This window comes from Coregonus clupeaformis, unplaced genomic scaffold (genome assembly GCF_020615455.1).
Source record: "Coregonus clupeaformis isolate EN_2021a unplaced genomic scaffold, ASM2061545v1 scaf0027, whole genome shotgun sequence".
Taxonomy (NCBI): Eukaryota; Metazoa; Chordata; class Actinopteri; order Salmoniformes; family Salmonidae; genus Coregonus; species Coregonus clupeaformis.
In genome coordinates this window covers 403,717-430,330 of record NW_025533482.1, presented here as the reverse complement: position 1 = coordinate 430,330, position 26,614 = coordinate 403,717, and the positions used below count along the sequence as shown (strand labels likewise).

At 46.3% G+C, this 26,614-nt stretch overlaps 1 protein-coding gene across 1 annotated transcript in view; it reads right to left on the bottom strand.

Moving 5' to 3' along the window:
• The window catches only part of LOC121569687 (neurabin-2-like), a 71,209-nt gene extending 45,062 nt beyond the window's left edge, over positions 1-26,147 (bottom strand). The window contains exons 1-2 of the mRNA XM_041880833.2: positions 26,023-26,147; positions 21,606-23,137 (exon numbers count right to left, since the gene is read on the bottom strand). Of these exons, the coding sequence (XP_041736767.2) occupies positions 21,606-23,069 (1,464 nt within the window). The 5' untranslated portion in view covers positions 23,070-23,137; positions 26,023-26,147. The remainder of the gene's footprint in view (positions 1-21,605; positions 23,138-26,022) is intronic.
• Between the last annotated feature and the right edge of the window lie 467 nt (positions 26,148-26,614).

The window sequence follows — 26,614 nt, the reverse complement described above, 5'->3', positions numbered from 1 at the left end:
TTTGGTCTCGTCTCTGTCGCTCCTCTGTGCTGTGTTCATTTTCCCATTCACACCAGAGCTCTGTATATAATGACGAGATGCACGTCTCCGCCCTAACAATGGGAGTCGTTGTCCCAAAGGAGGGAAGACAGGCAACAAGTTTAGGTCCAAAACAAGCCCATAGAAAAAGCATTGGGCTTATTTTGGACAGATTTTAACGAGAGTGAAACCCCTTGCTGCGCCTCTTCCTCTATGGTTTAAACACACACCAAGCCCCTCCCCCTGCCTCTCATGCCAACAAAGTTGAGGGATCACATCTTCCTCCCTGACAAGCGGTTTCAACTCGCTTTCTGCATTTGGTTTGGTCCAACAGAATCGGTCATATGGACACCAAAACACATTGAGACATTATTTGAATGTAATAGTGGAGAAGTTAACTTCTCTAACGATACCCTTTTTATATCTCAACTCCTCAAATTGTGCGCAGAGCAGACACTACTAAAATGGTAGTATCAATGACCATTGATTCTGGAAAATGAACGCTCAGTTGGTCACACACGGCACCGCTAGCAGCATTTTAGACTGTTATACTAGCTGTCTATTCTGTGTTTCATAAAATGTTCAATAAGCATAAAACACAATTATATACCGAATTGGCAACTCGTTCTCATTCTGAGAAATAAGGTAGGCCACTTGATTTCAACATCTGAACAAAGTGGACAGGCTAACATGCTTTTGAAACTGTTGGAGACAGACAGAACGGTGTGCTCATAACAACTGTTCAACCTTGTTAGCTAGCAAATAGATCCAAGTTAGCTTAACTTAAAATATAAAGATTATTTGGCTAATCACTAGCGCGTGGGTTTTAGAGATTGATGAGACCTGTGTTAATTTTCTATAGCCTAATGCCTGCTATGAGAAGTTAGTCATTATTTGTGAATGTGCATTATGCATGGTTCTAGTTAAATTTGTAACTAAAAATAGCATTTTCATAGACGGACCTGAAAGCCAAAAAAATTTAAATATATATACATATCTGGTTAAACTATTTAGATAAAATAATTACATTATTAGTGGGTCCTATGGTTGTGGAAGGCTTATATTTAGCCTAGGTATAACTTCACGAGCCCTGAATTCATTAAATTATTGCTGACTGTTTGAAATGCAGTGTATTTTACCTTAATTGTACAACAACACTTATTTAGAGAAAACATTTGTTTAAAAATCTCTCTCTCTCTAGATATATATACACGTACACACACACACACACACACACACACACACAGTACCAGTGAAAAGTTTGGACACACCAACTCATTCAAGGGTTTTTCTTTATTTTAACTATTTTCTACATTGTACACTTTTTTGGTTACTACATGATTCCATATGTGTTCTTTCATAGTTTTGATGTCTTCACTATTATTGTACAATGTAGAAAATAGTAAAAATAAAGAAAAACCCTTGAATTAGTAGGTGTGTCCAAACTTTGACTGGTACTGTATGTATGTATGTAGAGTTGAAGTCGAAAGTTTAAATACACTTAGGTTGGAGTCATTAAAACTTGTTTTTCAACCACTCCACAAATTTCTTGTTAACAAACTATAGTTTTGGCAAGTCGGTTAGGACATCTACTTTGTGCATGACACAAGTCATTTTTCCAACAATTGTTTACAGACAGATTATTTCAGTTATAATTCACTGTATCACAATTCCAGTGGGTCAGAAGTTTACATACACTAAGTTGACTGTGCCTTTAAACAGCTTGGAAAATCCCATAAAATGATGTAATGGCTTTAGAAGCTTCTGATAGGCTAATTGACATCATTTGAGTCAATTGGAGGTGTACCTGTGGATGTATTTCAAGGCCTACCTTAATTTACATTTTAGTCATTTAGCAGACGCTCTTATCCATACTGGCCCCCCGTGGGAAACGAACCCACAACCCTGGCGTTGCAAGCGCCATGCTCTACTAAGTGAGCTACAGGGGATAGGCTAATTGACATCATTTAAGTCATTTGGAGGTGTACCTGTGGATGTATTTCAAGGCCTACCTTCAAACTCAGTGCCTCTTTGCTTGACATCATGGGAAAATCAAAAGAAATCAGCCAAGACCTCAGAATAAAAATTGTAGACCTCCACAAGTCTGGTTCATCCTTGGGAGCAATTTCCAAACGCCTGAAGGTACCACGTTCATCTGTACAAACAATAGTACGCAAGTATAAACACCATGGGACCACGCAGCCGTCATACCGCTCAGGAGGGAGACGCATTCTGTCTCCTAGAGATGATCGTACTTTGGTGCAAAAAGTGCAAATCAATCCCAGAACAACAGCAAAGGACCTTGTGAAGATGCTGGAGGAAACAGGTACAAAAATATCTATATCCACAGTAAAACGAGTCCTATATCGACATAACCTGAAAGGCCACTCAGCAAGGAAGAAGCCACTGCTCCAAAACCGCCATAAAAAAGCCAGACTACGGTTTGCAACTGCACATGGGGACAAAGATCGTACTTTTTGGAGAAATTGAGAAATGTCCTCTGGTCTGATGAAACAAAAATAGAACTGTTTGGCCATAATGACCATCGTTATGTTTGGAGGAAAAAAGGGGGCGCTTGCAAGCCGAAGAACACCATCCCAACCGTGAAGCATGGGGGTGGCAGCATCATGCTGTGGGGGTGCATTGCTGCAGGAGGGACTGGTGCACTTCACAAAATAGATGGCATTATGAGGAAGGAAAATTATGTGGATATATTGAAGCAACATCTCAAGACATCAGTCAGGAAGTGAAAGCTTGGTCGCAAATGGGTCTTCCAAATGGACAATGACCCCAAGCATACTTCCAAAGTTGTGGCAAAATGGCTTAAGGACAACAAAGTCAAGGTATTGGAGTGGCCATCACAAAGCCCTGACCTCAATCCTATAGAAAATGTGTGGGCAGAACTGAAAAAGTTTGTGCGAGCAAGGAGGCCTACAAACCTGACTCAGTTACACCAGCTCTGTCAGGAAGAATGGGCCAAAATTCACCCAAATTATTGTGGGAAGATTGTGGAAGGCTACCCGAAACATTTGACCTAAGTTAAACAATTTAAAGGCAATGCTACCAAATACTAATTGAGTGTATGTAAACTTCTGACCCACTGGGAATGTGATGAAAGAAATAAAAGCTGGTTTTCCAGTAGGCAGAAACAGTAGACTAACACCGGTGTCTAATTACATTGGCTTTTACGGGTAATGTTGATGTCATGCTATATCCTCATTTGTTCCAAAGCTTCCACTGACTTTCCCCCCCCCTGACTCTGTAATGGGGGATTGCAACAGCAGGCAATTCCAAAGGCATCGGAGTGATGGCATGAGGTTCGGAGATAATTTGGATCATTAGGAGCTATCGTTCACACAGGCAGAACACTGTTAGCAGACTGGAGAGAGACTCCCAAGGTTAGGTTAATGAACCAGAACAAATACAATAGCATCGGTTTAAATTGAGTAATATTGTCTAGAAGTGGCGTAGCAAGAGGAAAAGACAAACCAGCCTGGATAGTGGAGAATAATGTTGTGGTGTTTGTGAGCAAACCAACTGGAAGAAATGGAACATGCTCTCTGTCTGATTCCTGTTCTTGGAGGTCCTACAAAGAACTCGGAAGCAGTCTTCAAGGATTCTGCTAACGAGTCCTGCCCTTTGGATGCAAACCGCCGTCAGCAATAGAGCAAACATGTCAGACGGCGGCACAAAATGTCTGTTGTGGCAAAATCTGGGGAAACGATAATAGGTAATGTGAGGTTGTTTTCAAAACCGAAAACACCACACACTGTGGGAACAAAGACTTAAAGTTATGCTGTAATTCTGAGGTGTATTGGGTGTGAACTGGCACAATGAGGCTCCCAGCATAGCCTATTTCCGGTTGAGAATTTGGGCGAAAGAAAGAAATGGAGAGACAGGTTTTTAAATAATCCTTCTCTCCAGGGAGAGGGGAATGGCAGACTGAGGCGAGGGAGGGAAAGAGAGGGAGGTCTGCTGTGCTGCTCAGGCATGCCATTGGTATTGTTCTCCTTTCTCTCTAATATTATGCACCCAGTTTCTCCAAACTCACGGACACAAAATGCACACAGCTCACCATTCTACCTCCATCACACAGTCCACCCATAGACATAGATTTAGACCACCTGTGCCAAACACAAGGCCTGTGACACGTTTCTAACTGGCCCGCCTAATGATTTAGGTTGTCAATTCATTTTGGCCCGTTTCCATTAGGCCTGTGTTGCACTGCACTTCAAGTCACAGCAAGCACTGCCAACGTGCTGCACGCAAAACGACAGTGTATTACCACACACACCCTTCCTCCCAGACCCACACACATAACAGCCAGACTGTATCATATCATCACTAACGGCACTGACCGAATCTTCTACCAGACCGAAATGTTTAAAGGTGTTGTAGGCTAAATGTCCATGGCAAGTTTCGGTTCCAACAAGTCATTGCTGTAGCCTACAGAAAATGTAATCTTGGTTTTCAAAAAGTTATAAGATAAAAGGATTCACACGTGGGTATAAATTACTACTAAAGGACAATCGTTCTAAAATGTTGCAGTCTGGCTTCAGTTTTTAAAGCTTGACAATGAATAACCCCCCCAAAACAACATGCAAAGGAGAAACATGTTGGACTATTACTGCAACATTTGAGCAGTAGATTAGGCTGGCTACTCAGCTACAAGACATTTTGAGTGCAACATACAGCAGTGCTGCATTCAACTGCACCGGTAATCCATGCAGTCCCAAAAAAATTAAAAACATGTTTTAAGTTTAAATATTACAACAACCTAGCTGAGTTTTTGTTATTTGGAGTTATTAAATACTTTGATTAGGGTCGCAGCATATTATGCACATCTGCAAGCATAGCAGCAAATGATGGACAAATATTATTTATCTCTAAATTTGTTTTAATATGTAAAATTCTACAGTGAGGGAAAAAAGTATTTGATCCCCTGCTGATTTTGTACGTTTGCCCACTGACAAAGAAATGATCAGTCTATAATTTTAATGGTAGGTTTATTTGAATAGTGAGAGACAGAATAACAACAACAAAATCCAGAAAAACGCATGTCAAAAATGTTATACATTCATTTGCATTTTAATGAGGGAAATAAGTATTTGACCCCCTCTCAATCAGAAAGATTTCTGGCTCCCAGGTGTCTTTTATACAGGTAACGAGCTGAGATTAGGAGCACACTCTTAAAGGGAGTGCTCCTAATCTCAGTTTGTTACCTGTATAAAAGACACCTGTCCACAGAAGCAATCAATCAATCACATTCCAAACTCTCCACCATGGCCAAGACCAAAGAGCACTCCAAGGATGTCAGGGACACCGTTTAAGTTTGAAAGTTGAAAAGTTTGTGTGTCTGAAACGCTATGTGATACAGTACAGTTTACACAGCACAGTATATGTTCTGTAGCTACTATTGCACTAAATGGTAACACTTGAATACGTTATGCAAATATGCAACTTGTTTGTTGAAATGTTAATAAATGGGAGCTTCCTCAAGCAGCCATCTCTTTCCCGACAATCCCCTCTGTGCACGAACCCTTACATATGGTAATTAAACATTAAAACACCTGCGGCTTATAGTCCAGTGCGGCTTATATATGTACACATCATTCAATTTAGCTGCTGCGGCTTATACTCCGGTGCGCCTTATAGTGCGGAAAATACGGTAGACATTATAAAGGTCCATATGTTTTAAAATAAAACAATGGCCAGTTTTGGTCAGAGTTGTATCCACGTTTTTTTGTCAAAACAAACATAATAGGTTATGTCTGGCCCGCAAATGTGTTGTGTTTTTTCAATATGGCCTTTGCGCTGATTGAGTTTGACACCCCTGATGTAGCCTAGGCTATGCTGTGGATTTGGAATTCTGAATAGCCTTCTATATGTCACGAACACAGAACTTCAGTACATTGGTCCTGTCTGGTGACTGGTCTTATAGGATACTAAACTAGCTCAACCCAAACAACGAGTCATGAGAGTGTCACCCCTTTTGACATTCTTATACATTATCAAATCAAATGTTATTGGTCACATACACATATTTAGCAGACGTTATTGCGGGTGTAGCGAAATGCTTGTGTTTCTAGCTCTAACAGTGCAGTAGTATCTAACAATTCACCACAATACACACAAATCTAAAAGTAAAAGAATGCAATTAAGAAACATAAATATTAGATCGAGCAATGTTGGAGTGGCATTGACTAAAATACAGTAGAATAGAATACAGTATATACATATGAGATGAGTAAAGCAGTATGTAAACATTATTAAAGTGACTAGTGTTACATTATTAAAGTGGCCAATGATTCCAAGTCTATGGATATAGGGCAGTAGCCTCTAAGGTGCAGGGTTGCGTAACCGGGTGGAAGCCGGCTAGTGATGGCAAAACAGTGTCATTATCAGGTGGTGACGGAGGGGACAGGAGCTGGAGACGTTAAGACTTCCTGTCTATTGACATTATAGACCCCCTCCCCCCTCCTAAGCCTTAGGCAACATTGTAACCAAGGCTGCCTCTTTAAGACTATAAAAAGCACTGTCATGGAATGCAGAAAATGACTGATAACGATCGAAACGTGAACAGAAAGGCTGCTGTCTGCAGAGCACAGCCTCTGTATTGGAAAGATAAGGGCCTCTGCATAAGGGGGAGAGAAAGAGAAGAAAATATCCAAGGTACAGCGGTGTTACGCTGCCGTCTATGGTACAGTACGTCTACCTAATCTAAGTGGCCTCTAGACCTGCCCCCCTGCAGCGCCATGCTAGCATCCTGACACAGGGAGAAGTCTTTAAATAACCCCGCCCGGCAGTACAGGAGGCTCTAAGAATCAAGCAGTGGATTATGGGAACGTTCAGAGCAGTAGACCTCTATTTATAACCACTAGGGCGTTCCGCTAATCTGTTTCACTACTTAGAATGTGGCACTCTACAAGGCCTGGGTAAGACAATGGACTATATAGCGCTTATAGCCCGATGCTATGGATAGATGTTGATGAGAAGGTCTTTCGTTCAAATAAGTAATTTCCTTTGGAATGCCTAAGCTAGATCTACCAACCAAGGTGACTTAAATGATGCATAAAAAACAGTATTGTTTACTGAAACAATCATGGTAGCTGGTGGTTAGTTGGACACATACAATGCATTCGGAAAGTATTCAGACCCCTTGACTTTTTCCACATTTTGTTGCGTTACAGCCTTATTCTAAAATGGATTAAATTCCTCATCAATCTACACACAATACCCCATAATGACAAAGCAATAAAAACATTTGTTGTTGACATTTTTGCAAATTTAAAATTTAAAACTGAAATATCACATTTACAGAAGTATTCAGACCCTTTACTCAGTACTTTGTTGAAGCACCTTTGGCAGTGATTACAGCCTCAAGTCCTTTTGGGTATGACGCTGCAAGCTTGGCACACCTGTATTTGGGGAGTTTCTCCCATTGTTCTCTGCAGATCCTCTCAAGCTCTGTCAGGTTGGATGGGGAGCTTCGCTGCACAGCTATTTTCAGGTCTCTCCAGAGATGTTCCATCGGGTTCAAGTCCGGGCTCTGGCTGGCCCACTTAAGGACATTCAGAGACTTTTCCCGAAGCCACTCCTGCTTTGTCTTGGCTGTGTGCTTAGGGTCGTTGTCCTGTTGGAAGGTGAACCTTCGCCCCAGTCTGAGGTCCTGAGTGCTCTGGAGCAGGATTTCATTAAGGATCTCTGTATTTTGCGCCGTTCATCTTTCCCTCGATCCTGACTAGTCTCCCAGTCACTGCCGCTGAAAAACATCCCCACAGCACGATGCTGCCATGACCATGCTTCACCGTAGGGATGGTGCCAGGTTTCCTCCACTCGTGACGCTTGGCATTCAGGCCAAATAGTTCAGTCTTGGTTTCATCAGACCAGTCTTATTTCTCATGGTCTGAGAGTCCTTTAGGTGCCTTTGGCAAACTCCAAGTGGACTGTCATGTGCCTTTTACTGAGGAATGGCTTCCATCTGGCCACTCTACCATAAAGGCCTGATTGGTGGAGTGCTGCAGAGATGGTTGTCCTTCTGGAAGGTTCTCCCATCTCCACCTCCCTGACCAAGGCCCTTCTCCCCCGATTGCTCAGTTTGGCCCGGGCGGCCAGCTCTAGGAAGAGTCTTGGTGGTTCCAAAATTATTCCATTTAAGAATGGAGGCCACTGTGTTCTTGGGGACCGTCAATGCTCCAGAATTCTTTGCGTACCCTTCCCCAGATCTGTGCCTTGACACAATCCTGTCTCGGAGCTCTACGGACAATTCCTTCGACCTCATGACTTGGTTTTTGCTCTGTGGGACCTTATATAGACAGGTGTGTGCTTTCCAAATCATGTCCAATCAATTGAATTTACCACAGGTGGACTCCAATCAAGTTGTAGAAACATCTTAAGGATGATCAATGGAAACAGGGTGCACCTGAACTCAATTTCGAGTCTCATAGCAAAGGGTCTGAATACTTATGTAAATAAGGTATGTTTTTTTATTTTCAATACATTTGCAAAACATTCTAAAAACCTGTTTTCGCTTTGTCATTATGGGATATTTGTCACGGTTTCGGCCGAGGCTGCTCCTCCTCCTGGTTCGGGCAGGCTTCGGCGGTCGTCGTCCCCGGAGTACTAGCTGCCACCGATCTATGTTTCATGTTCGTTTGGTTTGGTCTTAATGTTGTACACCTGTGTCTAGTTAGTCCTCGTTAGTGTTCTATTTAGTTCTCGTTGTGTGTGTCTGTGTTTGTGTGTGATTGCGCCTCTGTTACGTGTTGGAGCTACATTTTTCCCTCCAGTGTTTGGAGTGGTTTCTTTGCACATGTTTTGTGCGCAGTTTATTTTGTCGCCTGTGTGCGCCTGGTATTCGCCTTCAGGCTTATTGTGCTTTTGTTTGTGTGAATTTTGCACTAAAGCCTTTGAACTGAGCCTCTGCGTCCTGCGCCTGATTCCTACACCACACCCTCCTTCAGCACCTTATGACAGAATCACACACCACAATGGAATCAGCAGGATCGGCAGAGACGCCTGTGTCGCTCGAGGAGCATATCCGTGGACAAGATGGCCAGATTCGACAACTGGAGACCGCTCTACAGGAGGTAATCTACACCTTGCACCGATGGGAGGCCAGCCGGGTACCCACACCTCCACCTATCCTGCCCACCCCATCGGTCGGTCCACCAGTCCTAGGTTCGGGACCCAGGGGGATTCGGCTCTCGCTCCCGAGGGCGTATGACGGAACAGCTGCCGGGTGTCAGGGGTTCCTCCTGCAGGTGGAGCTCTACCTGGCCACTGTACACCCGGTGCCCTCGGGATACGAGAGCGTTTCCGCCCTCATCTCCTGTCTCACGGGCAAGGCGTTGGAGTGGGCTAACGCCGAGTGGAGGAGAATGGACGCCAACACCGTGACCTACGCAGAGTTCTCCCGCCGCTTCAAGGCCGTGTTCGACCATCCACCTGAGGGCAAAGCGGCGGGGAGCGTCTAGTCCAGTTGAGACAGGGGAGGAGGAGCGCGCAGGCGTTCGCTCTAGAGTACCGGACTCTAGCGGCTGATGCAGGGTGGAATGAGCGGGCTCTCATCGACCATTTTCGATGTAACCTACGAGAGGACGTTCAACGTGAGTTGGCCTGCAGGGATACCCATCTTACATTCGACCAGTTGGTCGATATGTCCATCCGTCTGGACACCCTGCTGGCCACCCGTGGACGTCCCGAGGGAGTCCGTCCATTCCGCCCTCCGGCGCCTCCGAGCCGAGCCCTATGGAGCTCGGGGTGCCGGCGCTAGAGAACGGAGTAGGAGGAGCCCGAGGGGGCCTGTCTCCTGCACCAAGTGCGGTCGTGGAGGGCACACTGCGGCCAGGTGCTGGGGAGGGTTCTCCGGGGGAGAAGACAACAGGCCACGCACTGGGGGGGCCTCCCAGGTGAGTAGACGTCCCACTTACCCAGAGCTTTCTGTTGCGCACTTTTGTATACCTGTGTGTTTTCCACAGGTTGCACCTCATTCCCAGCATAAGGCGCTCGTAGATTCAGGCGCAGCTGGGAATTTTGTTGATCGGAAGTTTTGTTTTGAGTTAGGGATCCCTCTCCTACCTGTTCACAAACCTTTTCCCGTTCATGCCTTAGATAGCCGTCCGTTGGGGTCGGGGGTTGATCAGGGAGATCACAGCGCCACTTCGGATGTGTGCGCAGGGGGTCATGAGGAGACTATACAGCTGTATCTGATCGACTCTCCTGCGTACCCAGTGGTGCTGGGGATTCCCTGGTTAAGCACCCACAACCCTGCTATTTCGTGGCAACAGAGGGCTCTCGATGGGTGGTCTGCTCAGTGCGAGGGGCGATGTCTGGGTGTTTCCGTGGGGGCGACTTCGGTGGAGAGTCCAAACCAAGTGCCCGCACTGCACATTCCGCCTGAATATGGGGATTTAGCTCTCGTGTTTAGCAAAACTAGGGCGACGCAGTTGCCTCCTCATAGACAGGGGGATTGTGCGATTGATCTCCAGGCAGGAGCAGCGCTCCCACGGAGCCATGTGTATCCTTTGTCTCAAGAGGAGAGAAAAGCTATGGAGACTTACATAGCCGAATCTTTGAGACAGGGATACATTCGGCCCTCCACTTCTCCCGCCTCCTCAAGTTTCTTTTTTGTGAAAAAGAAGGATGGAGGGTTGCGCCCGTGCATTGATTACCGTGGTCTCAATCAGATTACTGTGAAATACAGTTATCCACTCCCTCTGATTGCGACCATGACGGAGTCATTGCATGGAGCGCGGTTTTTCACAAAACTGGATCTCAGGAGCGCGTATAACTTGGTGCGCATTAGGGAGGGTGACGAATGGAAGACAGCGTTTAGTACCACGTCAGGTCATTTCGAATATCTCGTCATGCCATATGGGTTGATGAATGCTCCATCAGTCTTCCAATCCTTCGTAGATGAGATTTTCCGGGATATGCAGGGACAAGGGGTGGTCGTGTACATTGATGACATTCTGGTGTACTCGTCTACCCGAGCCGAGCATATAACCCTGGTGCGTCGTGTATTGAGGAGGCTGTTGGAGCACGACCTATATGTCAAGACAGAGAAATGTCTGTTTTTCCAGGAGTCGGTCTCCTTTTTGGGTTATCGGTTGTCCGCGTCAGGGGTGAGAATGGAGGTGGATCGTGTGTCCGCTGTGCGTAATTGGCAAACCCCAACTACTGTAAAAGAGGTGCAGCAGTTTTTGGGCTTTGCGAATTACTACCGGAGGTTTATCCGGGGTTTTGGACAGGTGGCAGCTCCCATCACATCCCTTCTGAAGGGGGGTCCGGTGCGACTGCAGTGGTCAGCCGATGCGGACAGGGCCTTTAGGAGACTGAAGGACCTGTTTACGTCGGCTCCGGTGCTGGCGCATCCGGATCCCGCATTACCCTTTCAGGTTGAGGTAGACGCGTCTGAGGCTGGTATAGGGGCCGTTCTCTCTCAACGGTCCGGCACGCCACCTAAACTCCGCCCCTGTGCTTTTTACTCTAAGAAGCTCAGCCCGGCGGAGCGTAACTATGACGTTGGGGACAGGGAGCTGTTAGCTGTAGTTCAAGCCCTTAAGGTGTGGAGGCATTGGCTTGAGGGGGCTCAACACCCTTTCCTCATTTTGACTGACCATCGGAACCTGGAGTACATCCGGGCAGCGAGGAGACTGAACCCTCGCCAGGCTCGATGGAGTATGTTTCTCACCAGGTTCGTATTTAAAATCACGTACATCCCTGGGTCCCAGAATGGTAAGGCAGATGCGCTGTCCCGGCGGTATGACACGGAGGAGAGGTCCGTTGAGCCCACTCCCATACTACCGGAGTCGTTCCTTGTGGCACCGGTGGTGTGGGAGGTCGATTCCGAAATCGAGCGAGCGTTGCGTACCGACCCCAGCCCTCCACAGTGTCCTGAGGGTCGGAAGTACGTCCCGCTCGAGATTCGGGATCGACTCATTTACTGGGCTCACACGTCACCCTCCTCTGGACATCCGGGTATCGGCCGGACAGTGCATTGCCTTAGCACTAAATACTGGTGGCCCACTTTGGCTAGGGATGTGAGGGTTTATGTCTCCTCCTGCTCGGTGTGCTTCCAGTGTAAGGCGCCCCGACATCTGCCCAGGGGTAAGTTACAGCCCCTACCCGTTCCACAACGACCATGGTCCCACCTCTCGGTGGATTTTGTAACAGACCTTCCCCTCTCTCAGGGGAATACCACCATCCTGGTCGTTGTGGACCGTTTCTCTAAGGCCTGTCGTCGTCTCCCTATGTCGGGTCTTCCTACTGCCCTACAGACTGCTGAGGCCCTATTTACCCACGTCTTCCGGCATTACGGGGTCCCCGAGGATATAGTGTCTGATCGAGGCCCCCAGTTTACCTCCCGGGTGTGGAGAGCGTTTATGGAGCGTTTGGGGGTCTCGGTTAGCCTTACCTCGGGGTACCAACCGGAGAGTAACGGGCAGGTAGAACGTGTCAACCAGGATGTGGGTAGGTTTCTGAGGTCTTATTGCCAGGACCGGCCTGAGGAGTGGGCGCGTTACATTCCCTGGGCTGAGATGGCCCATAATTCTCTCCGCCACTCCTCTACCAACCTAACCCCTTTCCAATGTGTATTAGGTTACCAGCCGGTTCTGGCACCGTGGCAGCAGAGCCAGATCGAGGCCCCTGCGGTGGATGATTGGATGAGGCGCTCGGAAGAGACGTGGAACGCTGCCCACGTCCACCTGCAGCGGGCCGTCCGTCGTCACAAGGCGAGCGCCGATCTCCACTGCAGTGAGGGGCCGGTGTACGCACCCGGAGATCGAGTCTGGCTCTCTACCAGAAACCTACCCCTCCGCCTGCCCTGCCGGAAGCTGGGTCGGCGGTTTGTGGGGCCCTTTAAAGTCCTGAGAAGATTGAACGAGGTGTGTTATAAGTTACATCTACCTGTTGAATATAAGAATATTAACCCCTCGTTCCATGTGTCTCTTCTCAGGCCGGTGGTAGCTGGTCCACTCCAGGACAATGAGATAGGAGAGACTCCTCCGGCCCCATTGGACATCGAGGGGGCTCCGGCGTACACCGTTCGGTCCATCTTGGACTCCAGACGCCGGATGGGGGGTCTCCAGTATCTCGTGGAGTGGGAGGGGTACGGCCCGGAGGAGCGGTGCTGGGTGCCGCGGAGGGACATCCTAGACCCATCTCTCCTGTCGGAGTTCCACCGGGACCATCCCGCGCGCCCTGTTCCGCGTCCTCCTGGTCGTCCCCAAGGCCGGGGTCGGCGCACGGCTGGAGCCGCGCGTCAAGGGGGGGGTACTGTCACGGTTTCGGCCGAGGCTGCTCCTCCTCCTGGTTCGGGCAGGCTTCGGCGGTCGTCGTCCCCGGAGTACTAGCTGCCACCGATCTATGTTTCATGTTCGTTTGGTTTGGTCTTAATGTTGTACACCTGTGTCTAGTTAGTCCTCGTTAGTGTTCTATTTAGTTCTCGTTGTGTGTGTGTCTGTGTTTGTGTGTGATTGCGCCTCTGTTACGTGTTGGAGCTACATTTTTCCCTCCAGTATTTGGAGTGGTTTCTTTGCACATGTTTTGTGCGCAGTTTATTTTGTCGCCTGTGTGCGCCTGGTATTCGCCTTCAGGCTTATTGTGCTTTTGTTTGTGTGAATTTTGCACTAAAGCCTTTGAACTGAGCCTCTGCGTCCTGCGCCTGATTCCTACACCACACCCTCCTTCAGCACCTTATGACAATATTTTGTGTAGATTGATGAGGAAAAAAACATATTTAATCAATTTTAGAATAAGGCTGTAACGTGACAAAATGTGGAAATAGTCAAGGGATCTGAATACTTTCCGAATGCAGTGTATAATCTACCAGATGCATTGAAGGATGCCAGCTTCTAATACTACGGATGGCAGCCAGTTGTTATTCAATGTGAGGAAGGTGAGACATTGACCTCTTACAAGACATTGTCTGCAGGTTCAGATCCCAGGTTAGAGACACAAGCACACCTGGCTCTGGTGATATGGGACTCATCAAGGGGCGCTACCCCAGCAGTGAGCCAGGTGTCCACACACTGAAACTTGATCTCCCTCTCGAAATTGAGCTATATCCTGCTCTGAGACATGCCCTCACCCAGCCCTCCTTCCCTCTCTACTGCTTCCTCCCTTTGAGAGGATAAGAGGGGCCGCCCAAGTCTGTCTGGGATCAGGAAACACCTAATAACAGGGTCACTCTCGCTCACAATCACACACAAGGATGGACAGATACAAACTCTCGCCTCACAAACAAATACTCAACCACACTTCAGTGACATAAAGTAATGAGTTCATACATTTTCATACTGGTCCCCCGTGGTAATAGAACCCACAACCCTGGTGTTGCAAGTGCCATGCTCTACCAACTGAGCCACACGGGACCAACACACAGTTGGGACCAACTCATAGAGCAGCCAGTTTATCAGTTTACCAGACTACTCACTGATCTGAGATAAGACTGGCAGATTGGGGAAATGAGGCTGAGACATTTTTTTTATTTTACGCTTATTTTACCAGGTAAGTTGACTCAGAACCCATTCTCATTTACAGCAATGACCTGGGGAATAGTTACAGGGGAGAGGAGGGGGGATGAATGAGCCAATTGGAAGCTGGGGATGACACCTCCCGAGTGGCGCAGTGGTCTAAGGCGCCGCATCGCAGCGCTAACTGTGCCACTAGAGATCCTGGTTCGAATCCAGGCTCTGTCGCAGCCGGCCGCGACCGGGAGACCCATGAGGCGTCGCACAATTGGCCCAGCGTCGTCCAGGTTAGGGGAGGGAATGGCCGGCAGGGGATGTAGCTCAGTTGATAGAGCATGGCGTTTGCAACGCCAGGGTTGTGGGTTCGATTCCCACGGGGGGGCCAGTATAAAAAATTAAATAAAATAAAAATTATTCACTAACTGTAAGTCGCTCTGGATAAGAGCGTCTGCTAAATGACTAAAAATGTAAAAATGTTTTACAAATATGGTGGCCATGATGGTATGAGGGCCAGATTGGGAATTTAGCCAAGACACCAGGGTTAACACCCCTACTCTTACGATAAGTGCCATGGGATCTTTAGGTGACCACAGAGAGTCAGGACACCCGTTTAACGTCCCATCCGAAAGACGGCACCCTACACAGGGCAATATCCCCTATCACTGCCCTGGGGCATTTGTGATATTTCTTTAGACCAAAGGAAAGAGTGCCTCCTACTGGCCGTCCAACACCACTTCCAGCAGCATCTGGTCTCCCATCCAGGGACTGACCAGGACCAACCTTGTTTAGCTTCAGAGGCAAGCCAGCAGTGGGATGCAAGGTGGTATGACAGAAGGAATGTACTGGCAGCCAGACAGACAGACGGGACAGACAGACAGACAGACAGACAGACAGACAGACAGACAGAGAGACACAAAGAGAGCGAGTGCAGGGGCTAGCTTGCTCTAAATGCAGAGGGACTTGGTGTTTATTCTCAGCTAAAAATGTGTCTGATAAGAGTGACAGCATGCCTGCTCAGAGGAAGAGATGGAGCAATATATTACGTTTTCATGTCATATTACGGTGCTTTCAGTGTCATTGAGGTATGAATGCCATTTCAGTCTAAAAAAATCGAACGAATCAACCACTGAGAAGAAAAAGCGAAGGCAGGCTTGAACAGTTTAATGGCTTTGAGAGGAACAAAGGAAACACTACTGTTTCCCTTGGAGATTTCAGGGACAGAAAATCCCATTTCAGTCATTGGAGCACAACAGCAGAGCTGAACTGGTTTTACATGTCCTTCTCTGGAAACCCTAAAGCACTTAGCCTTTGGTCTGCTAGATCACCAGCTGACAGTAGCTACCCCTTTTACACAAGGCTCCTGTCCTTAAACCGTCAACTCTTATCCATGTGTCTTCATATGACGAGTGAAAAGTACCTTTCACAGAGGCCCTAAGGTAGCAATCCTTGTATTACCTGAACTGAACAAAATATGATTCAGAAAAGCAGGTCACAGACATGGAACATGTAAGTTAGTGTAAAAAGTGAAGGCAGACTCAAGACACAAGTGTCATAACTTATAATCCTTTCAAATACCCCCCAAAAATACTTTATGACCCTCACCTCAACTTCTTAACACTGTATAGCACAAACATGGATTCTTCCAATACAGACTACTACCCTATGGATTGCACAATGCTGCACATAGAATTAGAAGCCTATCAGGGCTCGCTCTCTCTTTAGACTAGAGGTCCTCCTACACCAGGCATTCATCCACCAGATTAAAATCATCTTGACCTTACTTGAAGTAATTGCAGCACATCCCTTTCCCTGTTGTACAGTTATTATTATGAAAAGCTGGTGAATTACAGCAGGCCTCCATGTCCCAGTCCAAGACCAAATGCGCCCTGTATAATACAATATAAATATACATTATAACTAATATACATTATAACTAATATACATTATAACTAATATATATATATATATATATATATATATATATATATATATATATACACACACACACACACAACACACCTACTCATTCAAGGGTTTTTCTTTATTTTTAATATTTTCTACATTGTAGAATAATAGTGAAGACATCAAAACTATGAAATAATGCATATGGAATCATGTAGTAACCAAAAAAGTGTTAAACAAATCAAAATATATGTTATATTTGAGATTCTTCAAATAGCCACCCTTTGCCTTGATGACAGCTATGCACAGTCTTGGCATTCTCTCAACCAGCTTCACCTGGAATGCTTTTCCAACAGTCTTGAAGGAGTTCCCACATATGCTGAGCACTTGGTGGCTGCTTTTCCTTTACTCTGTGGTCCAACTCATCACAAACCATCTCAATTTGGTTGAGGTCGGGGGATTGTGGAGGCCAGGTCATGTGATGCAGCACTCCATCACTCTCCTTCTTGGTAAAATAGCCATTACACAGCCTGGAGGTGTGTTGGGTCATTGTCCTGTTGAAAAACAAATGATAGTCCCACTTAGCCCAAACCAGATGGGATGGTGTATCGCTGCAGAATGCTGTGGTAGCCATGCTGGTTAAATAAATCACAGACAGTGTCAACAGCAAAGCCTCCCCACACCATAACACCTTCTCCTCCATGATTTACGGTGGGAAATACACATGCGGAGATCATCCATTCACCCACACCGCGTCTCACAAAGACACGGCGGTTGGAACCTAAAATCTCAAATTTGGACTCCAGACCAAAAGGACACATTTCCACGGGTCTAATGTCCATTGCTCGTGTTTCTTGGCCCAAGCAGGTCTCTTGTTATTATTGGTGTCCTTTAGTAGTGGTTTCTTTGCAGCAATTCAACCATGAAGGCCTGATTCACACAGTCCCCTCTGAACAGTTGATGTTGAGATATGCCTGTTACTTGAACTCTGTGAAGCATTTATTTGGGCTGCAATTTCTGAGGCTGGTAACTCTAATGAACTTATCCTCTGCAGCAGAGGTAACTCTGGGTCTTCCATTCCTGTTGCGGTACTCATGAGAGCCAGTTTCATTATAGCGCTCAATGGTTTTTGCGACTGCACTTGAAGAAACTTTCAAAGTTATTGAAATGTTCCGTATTGACTGACCTTCATGTCTTAAAGTAATGATGGACTGTTGTTTCTCTTTGCTTATTTGAGCTGTTCTTGCCATAATATGGACTTGGTCTTTTACCAAATAGGGATATATTCTGTATACCCCTCCTTCCTTGTCACAACACAACTGATTGGCTCAAACGCATTAAGAAGGAAAGAAATTCCACAAATTAACTTTTAAGAAGGCACACCCGTTAATAGAAATGCATTCCAGGTGACTACCTCATGAAGCTGGTTGAGAGAATGCCAAGAGTGTGCAAAGCTGTCATCAAGGCAAAGGGTGGTTACTTTGAAGAATCTCAAATATATTTTGATTTGTTTAACACTTTTTTTGGTTACTACATGATTCCTTATGTGTTATTTCATAGTTTTGATGTCTTGTCTTCACTATTATTCTACAATGTAGAAAATTGTAAAAATAAAGAAAAACCCTTGAATGAGTAGGTGTGTTCAAACTTTTGACTGGTAATGTATATGTGTGTGTGTGTGTAATATATATATATTATTACATATTAAAATACAAAAACACAGTCATGGTAAGCACAAATAAAACATCACAAATCACCCAGAAAAACAGTTACATTCCTCCACAAATAAGTTCCCAATCAATACTTTAAATTGCCCGAACGGCACCAGAACATCAAGATGAAATGTATTTTTATGTATTTTATACTTCAACAGAAAAGTTAGATAAGAAGGAAGTTCAGGAATTAGGGCCTTGTAAACAAAAAGGGAGTAATGTAGAGATCTACAGGTCTTTAGTGAAGTCCAGCCAACCTTTTGATACAGTGATAAATAGCTAAACTGTTGCCTGTAACAAAATGAAGGGCACTATGGTAGATGGCATCCAACGGTTTCAGAATAGTAGCAGCTGCACTTTGATAAATAATATCACCATAATCAAGAACAGATAAAAAGGTTGACTGAATAATCTGCTTCCTACTGCATAGAGAATGGCACAATCTGTTTCTGTAGAAAAATACAACTTCAAATCTTAGCTTCTTAACCAGCTCATCTACAGTGAGGGAAAAAAGTATTTGATCCCCTGCTGATTTTGTACGTTTGCCCACTGACAAAGAAATGATCAGTCTATAATTTTAATGGTAGGTTTATTTGAACAGTGAGAGACAGAATAACAACAAAAAAATCCAGAAAAACGCATGTCAAAAATGTTATAAATTGATTTGCATTTTAATGAGGGAAATAAGTATTTGACCCCTCAAGGAAGCCTTGAAATTGGGAGATAATTATTAAGATCACTACTATCCCTGCCCTTATGGAGTGGCAGCACAAGAGCTGATTTCCATAGTTTTGGAATATTTCCTCTACATAACATATAGTTACAGTGATACGGTGGCTGCCCGGTTGGTTAGCATGCTGTGCATGGTGGGGAGATGAAATCCACACTACTTGCTGGTGGCATTTAATGGCAAGTCACCAAGGTACAGGAGAGAAAGGCCACTGGCATATTCATCTGACATTTCATAACGATAATATACAGTAGCATAGAGCTAATATCTACCTACCTACATCATTTCACATTTTATGTAAACTATGTATTTGTGGTTCAGACTGAAGCCCCTGAGAACACCTGGCCTATACCTGGCTGGAAATGGCATATCATTAGAGCAGCAGTCAGCATTAGGATTTTAAAAAACAGTTTTCTACGCCCAGCTTTTTTGGAGGTCCCTTGTTACATCATACAGATCTTAGAGGAATTAAGCTATGGAAGGGGGGTACCTATATTGGATTTCACCACAATAATTATTGCTGATGCAAGCTGAAACGATCAGCCTGTCTTGTGTCAAGGCAGGAGGAACAAGTCTATCTTGCTGTCAGGACTACTGAGTAGGTCCTTAGTGTCAAGCAAATGAATGAATGCTGACCAAGCCAAAAAGAGATTTCACAAGTTGTCAGTCACTTAGTCATACATAGAGCAGCTCACACAGTATGCTGAATGTGTTCTGCAGTAAACGCGCTGTATTGGACACCGCTGCTGTGCTGAAACAGCTCGACCAATAAGTTGGCCTGATATCCGGAAGTCAAAACCCAAACTACAACGTCTAGCTATTAGCTTCTATCTCTGAAGCACTCCGTAGAAGGGTTGGGAAGTATCCAGATTTTCATACCATTTCTGTACCATACCGGGGTATACGGTTATACCTGCAGTGCGCACATCTTTCCAGATGTAAATAAATAAATAAATAAATAAAAGACAGTATGCTAACAAATGCTAACAAAACTGCCGAATTCACATAGCGGACGCTAGCTAAATGCTAACAAGCACAAGCGAACATTAAACTAAACCAGCCGCACCAATGTGTCGGAGGAAACACCATACACCTCGCGACCGCGTCAGCGTGCACGGTGCCCGGCCCGCCACAGGAGTCGCTAGTGCGCGATGGGACAAACCTTTCCCTAACCTGGACGACGCTGGGCCAAATTGTGCGTCTCCCCATGGGTCTCCCGGTCGCGGCCGGCTGCGACAGAGCCTGGACTCGAACCAGGATCTCTAGTCCACTCGAGAGGCCCAGACAGCAGGGATCTTGATCCAGGAGGGGATTGATTGTCTCTGCTGTAACCAAGAAGCTTGATCTTGCAAGCTAGCTACTTAGCTAGAAAGTTAGCATACCAAATGCATAGCTGGAGCCCTGAGCTAGAGAGAATGTATTTGGCACATCTTAGATAGTTAAACTTATAAGATATTTACCTGGCAAACATTAGTAGAGAATTTGAAGTGTAACTTGATCACCTCTCTTGCGCCTCTCTTAAATAGTTAATTAAATAGTTCAATCAATCAATCAATCAATTTTATTTTATATAGCCCTTCTTACATCAGCTAATATCTCGAAGTGCTGTACAGAAACCCAGCCTAAAACCCCAAACAGCTAGTAATGCAGGTGTAGAAGCACGGTGGCTAGGAAAAACTCCCTAGAAAGGCGAAAACCTAGGAAGAAACCTAGAGAGGAACCAGGCTATGAGGGGTGGCCAGTCCTCTTCTGGCTGTGCCGGGTGAAGATTATAACAGAACCATGCCAAGATGTTCAAAAATGTTCATAAGTGACAAGCATGGTCAAATAATAATCAGGAATAAATCTCAGTTGGCTTTTCATAGCTGATCATTAAGAGTTGAAAACAGCAGGTCTGGGACAGGTAGGGGTTCCATAACCGCAGGCAGAACAGTTGAAACTGGAATAGCAGCAAGGCCAGGCGGACTGGGGACAGCAAGGAGTCACCACGGCCGGTAGTCCCGACGTATGGTCCTAGGGCTCAGGTCTCTCAGTTGGCTTTTCATAGTTAACCAAATAGCTACCTGAACTATCTGCATTAACCCTTTTTGCACTAACTTTTTTTGACTCATCACATACGCTGCTGCTACTGTTTACTATCTGTCAATTTATTCCTAGTTATATGTACATATCTACCTCAATTACCCAGTACCCCTGCACATTGACTCGGTACTGGTACCCCTTGTATATAGCCACGTTATTATTACTCAATGTTACATGTTTAACTTTTCTATTATTTCTCTATTTTCTTTCTCTCTGCTTTGTTGGAAAGGGCCCCTAAGTAAGCATTTCACTGTTAGTCCACACCTGTTGTTTACGAAGCATGTGACTAATACAATTTGATTTGAAGGAAGTATGTGGATGCTGATCTTTGCACAGGCTTTCACAAGATGTTTTCACCAATACAGGAAATGCAAAGTCATTCAAATGTGTCAGTGTAGAGACGTAGGCCAATGTAAACTGTGGGGAAATATGTGGCTGCGTCAACCAACTACTATTAAAACACTTATGACTTCTACACAGATGAATCAGAGAGCTTTGTCTTCTGATTACTACTGTAAAACTATTAATAAAACTACCCCTAAGTACTATGCCTACAGGTAGAAATAATGGTCTACCACTATAGACAGCTTCGGATCTCCACTTCAGACCAGTATTGATGTCTCTTCCCTTATCATCTCTTGATAAACTGTTCCTCATTTCTGCCCACCTGAACCAGAGACTCACCTTTATTGGTCCAGTGCTAAAGCAGATCTTCCTGTTCTCTGGCAGTGTTTCCTCCTCGGCAGGCAGTCCCGGGATCTCAGAGCAGCTCGACTCTGGCTCGTAGGGCTCATCTTCCTCCTCCTCATCCTCATCCAGCTGGCTGCCGCCGGAGTCCTCTCCGATTCCGCTGTACGCGCTGATGTCCACCAGGTCGCCCTCAGAGTAATCCTCCTTTCGAGACTCCTCCTCCAGGCCATCCTCAAACTGTCCCTCACACTGGGGCCCCTCGCCTGGCTCCTCCCTGTGGCCCCTCTCTCCCTCCTGCCTCCCTGCCATGTCGCTGGGGCACCCAGGGTCCTCTCCATTTTCCAGTGAGGCGTGGATCTCGGCCTGCACCAGCCGGCTCCCTGCCTCGGGTGCGGGGGAGTCCTCCTGGTCCCCGGGTATGGGTTCCCTGCCAGGCTCGCCTCCGGTACTTAAGCCCCTGTCTACCTTCCCTCTCTCCCTCTCAGGCTTGGTTTCGGTAGAAGCAGAAGAGGTCCTGTCCCCTGTTCGTGGACTTCCTGAGGAGCCGTCGTCGTTTTGGGGAGCTGCTCTGTTCCTGGGGCTTCTGGGGGAACCCTCCTGGTCCAAGTGTTGGCTGCTCCCATCCTCCTGACTGCCTGGTGGCAAGACTTGCACCTTCCTGTCGATGATTTTGGAGTTGAGGCATTCTGCTGTTTTCGCCGGAGTGGGGCTTTCTTCTCGGGAGGGCTGCGGGGACGTGGAGGAGGGCCGGTGCAGGTTGTTCCTCAGGTCGGCCTTCTCGAAGACGGCGCTAAGCTGGCTTACGGTGGGCGACACTGCCTCACCGGCTCCCCCTACCGTATCCAGGCAGTCCAGAGACTCAGTGCTGCCGTTGAAGCGCACTACCACGTCCAGCCGGCTGTCCTGGACCGCGGACGAAACCGGACGCTCCTTCTTGAGCAGGATGCGGTTGGTGGCGGACTGCTTCTCCTGCAGCTGACGCTGCTCGAAGATCTTCCTCGTCTCCTGCAGCTTGGAGTATCCTGCTGAGGCCCCTCGGGACCCGCCGACTTCGCCGCCCTTGGGGTCGAAGCGGTTGACGCGCTCAGAGACTGTGGCGCCCAGCTTGAGCAGGGCGCTGTGGTTCACGTCCTCGTTGAGGCTGCTGGCCCTGGGCAGGGACAGCCGCACCGCCTGGTCATTGGTCTTGGATGGGTCATCCTCGTCGCCCGGCGACTGCATCTGCATGAACATGTTCTTGATGCGGTGGACATTGGAGCCGTACTGGCGGCGGCCCCTGCCGGTAGGCCGTGGCGGCTTGCCGTCCTTGGCAGCATCGTCCCCATTGGCAGCGTTGTTCAGGGCGTCATGGGCCTGCTTCAGAGCCTGGATGCCCGCCTCATAGGCGTTTCTGTGGGGGGATGGGCTCCGGAGGGTGGAGCTGGCACTGCCCGCCGATGGGGGTTCAGTCTTCATCATGGTTAATCAAACGGAGCCACTGAGACTTGGCAGTAACAGCATAGCTCCTCCGTCTTGTCTTCCTCCCCCTGGATGAGAAAAACAAACAAAACCACTCAATTTCACCTGAGGGAGTCTGCCTGCACATGGGGTAGACAGACACAAATGCAAGAACAGCATTGAGCGATAGTGGGGAAGAGAGAGTGGGTTTGTGAAAACGAAAGGGAGAGATAGAGAGAGGAAGAGAAGGATGGATAGAGAAGCCTTGAAAATGAGCATGTTAGATGCATGATAAAGAAATCCAAGAGAAAGAAAAAATAGAAAGCTACACACGTGGGTGTGAGTGGAAGTTTACTCTGACGTAAATACGGAACAGCCTGGGGCGCTGCAAATCCCGTATCTATTCACCTACACTTAGGAAGGAGAACTGTAGTGAAGGATATGAGATAAATATATGACATGACTAGTCTAGGGTTTACAACAATAACACCCTGATTGCAAATTGGAGAGGCCTGGCAGAAATCCTACTTGTGCTGTATCCGTTAGTCATTATATCATTTTGATCGTTAGGATTTTTCTCAGCTGACTTAAGATTTCTGGTCTCACCACCGACAGCAAAAGCTGCTGCTAAGTAGAAAGACACCACAGGGTCTTAAAGCTAAATTAATAACAATAATCCTCATTCATGCAATCAGAGCCACGAGTCTGGGTGAAAGAGGAATAGAAATCCAACGTCTTTATGCTCACTCAAATACACCATATGACCAACAGTATGTGGACACCTGCTCGTCGAACATCTCATTCCAAAATCATGGGCATTATTGTGGAGTTGGTCCCCCCTTTGCTGCTATAACAGCCTCCACTCTTCTGGGAAGGCTTTCCACTAGATGTTAGAACATTGCTACGGGCATTTGCTTCCATTCAGCCACAAGAGCATTAGTGTGGTTGGGCACTGATGTTGGGCGATTAGGCTTGTCTCGCAGTCTGCGTTCCAATTCATCCCAAAGCTGTTCAATGGGGTTGAGGTCAGGGCTGTGTGCAGGCCAGTCAAGTTCTTCCACAGCGATCTCGACAAACCATTTCTGTACGGACCTCGCTTTGTGCATGGAGGCATTGTCATGCTGAAACCGGAAAGGGCCTTCCCCAAACTGTTGCCATAAAGTTGGAAGCACAGAATCGCTTAGAATGTCATTGCATGCTGTAGAGCTAAGATTTCCCAGCCCAAACCATTATTCCTCCTCCACCAAACTTTAAAGTTGGCACTATGCATTGGGCAGGTAGCGTTCTCCTGGCATCCGCCAAACCCAGATTCGTTCCAGATGGTGAAGCGTGATTCATTTCTCCAGAGAACGCATTTTGACGACCTTTACACCACTCCAGCCGACGCTTGGTATTGCGCATGGTGATCTTAGGCTTGTGTGCAGCTGCTCGGCCATGGAAACCCATTTCATGAAGCTCCCGACGAACAGTTATTGTGCTGACGTTGCTTTCCAGAGGCAGTTAGGAACTCGGTATTGAGTGTTGCAACCAAGAACATTTTTACACGCTATGTGGTTTAACACTCGGCGGTCCTGTTCTGTGAGCTTGTATGGCCTACCACTTCATGGCTGAGCTGTTGTTGCTCCTAGATGTTTCCACTTCACAATAACAGCACCTACAGTTGACCGGGGCAGATCTAGCAGGGCAGACTGACTTGTTGTAAAGGTGGCATCCTATGACGGTGCCATGTTGAAAGTCACTGAGCTCTTCAGTAAGGCCATTTTACTGCCACTGTTTGTCTATGGAGATTGCATGGTTGTGCGCTCGATTTTATACACCTGTCAGCAACGGGTGTGGCTTAAATAGCCAAATCCACTAATTTGAAAGGGTGTCCACATTCTTTTGTATATATAGTGTAACTCAGACCATGTCATAGACTAAATATGCCTAATTGTTGTTGCAAATCATGTAAAACATATCAGGCTGGACCATGATTATGCAAATAACAGCCACAATGCCTTTATTCTTCAATCAGCAGCAATGCATTTATCCAGTTTCCTGTTATTGTATATTACCAGAGTGACCCCTTATCCCATTAATTTTCTAATTGTATTTACAAAGAGAGCACAGTATCCTGCTACCACTACACATAGGCCTATGTTATGTAGACTGCTGTAGCCTACATGTCATGTATGATGTCAGTTTGATTTAAATATGCCTATGATGAGAATCTATCCAACATTAGGCCTAATTGAAATCGGACAGAGAATCCGGATATCCTTATTTGATCAGTGCCATTTCCATGAATTGAATAACCTATTGCAACAGCCTATGCATTCAGCCTATATGCATTGCTGGCACAAAGGACATCCTCTACAAAACACGAACAAAATCTACCCGTAGGTCTTAAAGCAAAGAGCATGCTATTTTGTCAGTGATTCAATTCATCTTCTCGGCGTATAGACCATTCCGTCATTGACACAACATTTTCATTTTCTTAGCTACAGTCTCAGGAAACGACACGTTCTATATAGGTAGTCTGTAAAATGTAGCCAACTTTGACTGATGTGCAACCGAGCATATAAAATAAACACATCATGGACTGTCATGTTATGATAGGTTTTTGTTGTGACGAATAGCCTACCTGGCAGACAGACAGACAGTTAGGATTACGGAGCGCTGTAACGTTAGTTCCCTATAAACGCTAGCGCTGCTCAACAAACTATGTCTATACAGGACATTTATTGTGGAATACACTTTCATTAAACATCCCCGAAAATAGCCTGTGTGCGTCTTTCAAAAATCCGAGTTGTCAAAAACATTAGGACCCTGCGGAAATTGAGGGCCTCAAACACCTCGCTTGCCTGATCGCTGTACATCGCTTCCTGCATCTTCTGCAGTCAGAATAACAGTTATCTTTCTCTATAAGACGAGCAAGATAAAAGCAAAAAAAAAGGAAATGTCGTTGCATCTTTACTAGGTTTGGTTACCGTACCTTGTTCAGTGTTTTACAGAGGTTGGTTCAAGTTACGATCCGTCTATTATAGAATCCATTGTGTCCACGTTCTGTTTTCGCTTCTGATTCCCTTGCGAGTGTAGTGAACTGATGCTCTCTCGCTCGCTCGCTCCCCTCCAACCTCCCCCTCCCCTCTATTCCCCCTCCCCTCTCCTCCCCCCTCCCCTCTCCTCCCCCCCTCTCCTCCCCCCCCTCTCCTCCCCCTCCCCTCTCCTCTCCGCTCCTCCCCCTCCCCCTCCCCTCTCCTCTCCCTTCAACCAACAGCATATGGCGTCACAGGCAACGTTAACCCTTGATGTCTAGCAAAATAAAATAGACTTGAAGATCCCCCCTAATTTAAATGGCAAGAGACATGCCACTCGTAGGTCTATAGGCTACAATAAATTCGGGACAATAATCGAACAGTTAGGCCTATGGATTATTTATTAGCCCACTGAACCGGCTGCTTAATCGGTTTATAGCCGATTAAACTCAACTCCACGATTTACGATGGCGCGGCGACTAGTGTGCGCGGACTGGAGCTCCCACGTCACATAAAATGAAGTTTTTATAAAAAATTTAAAAAATACTG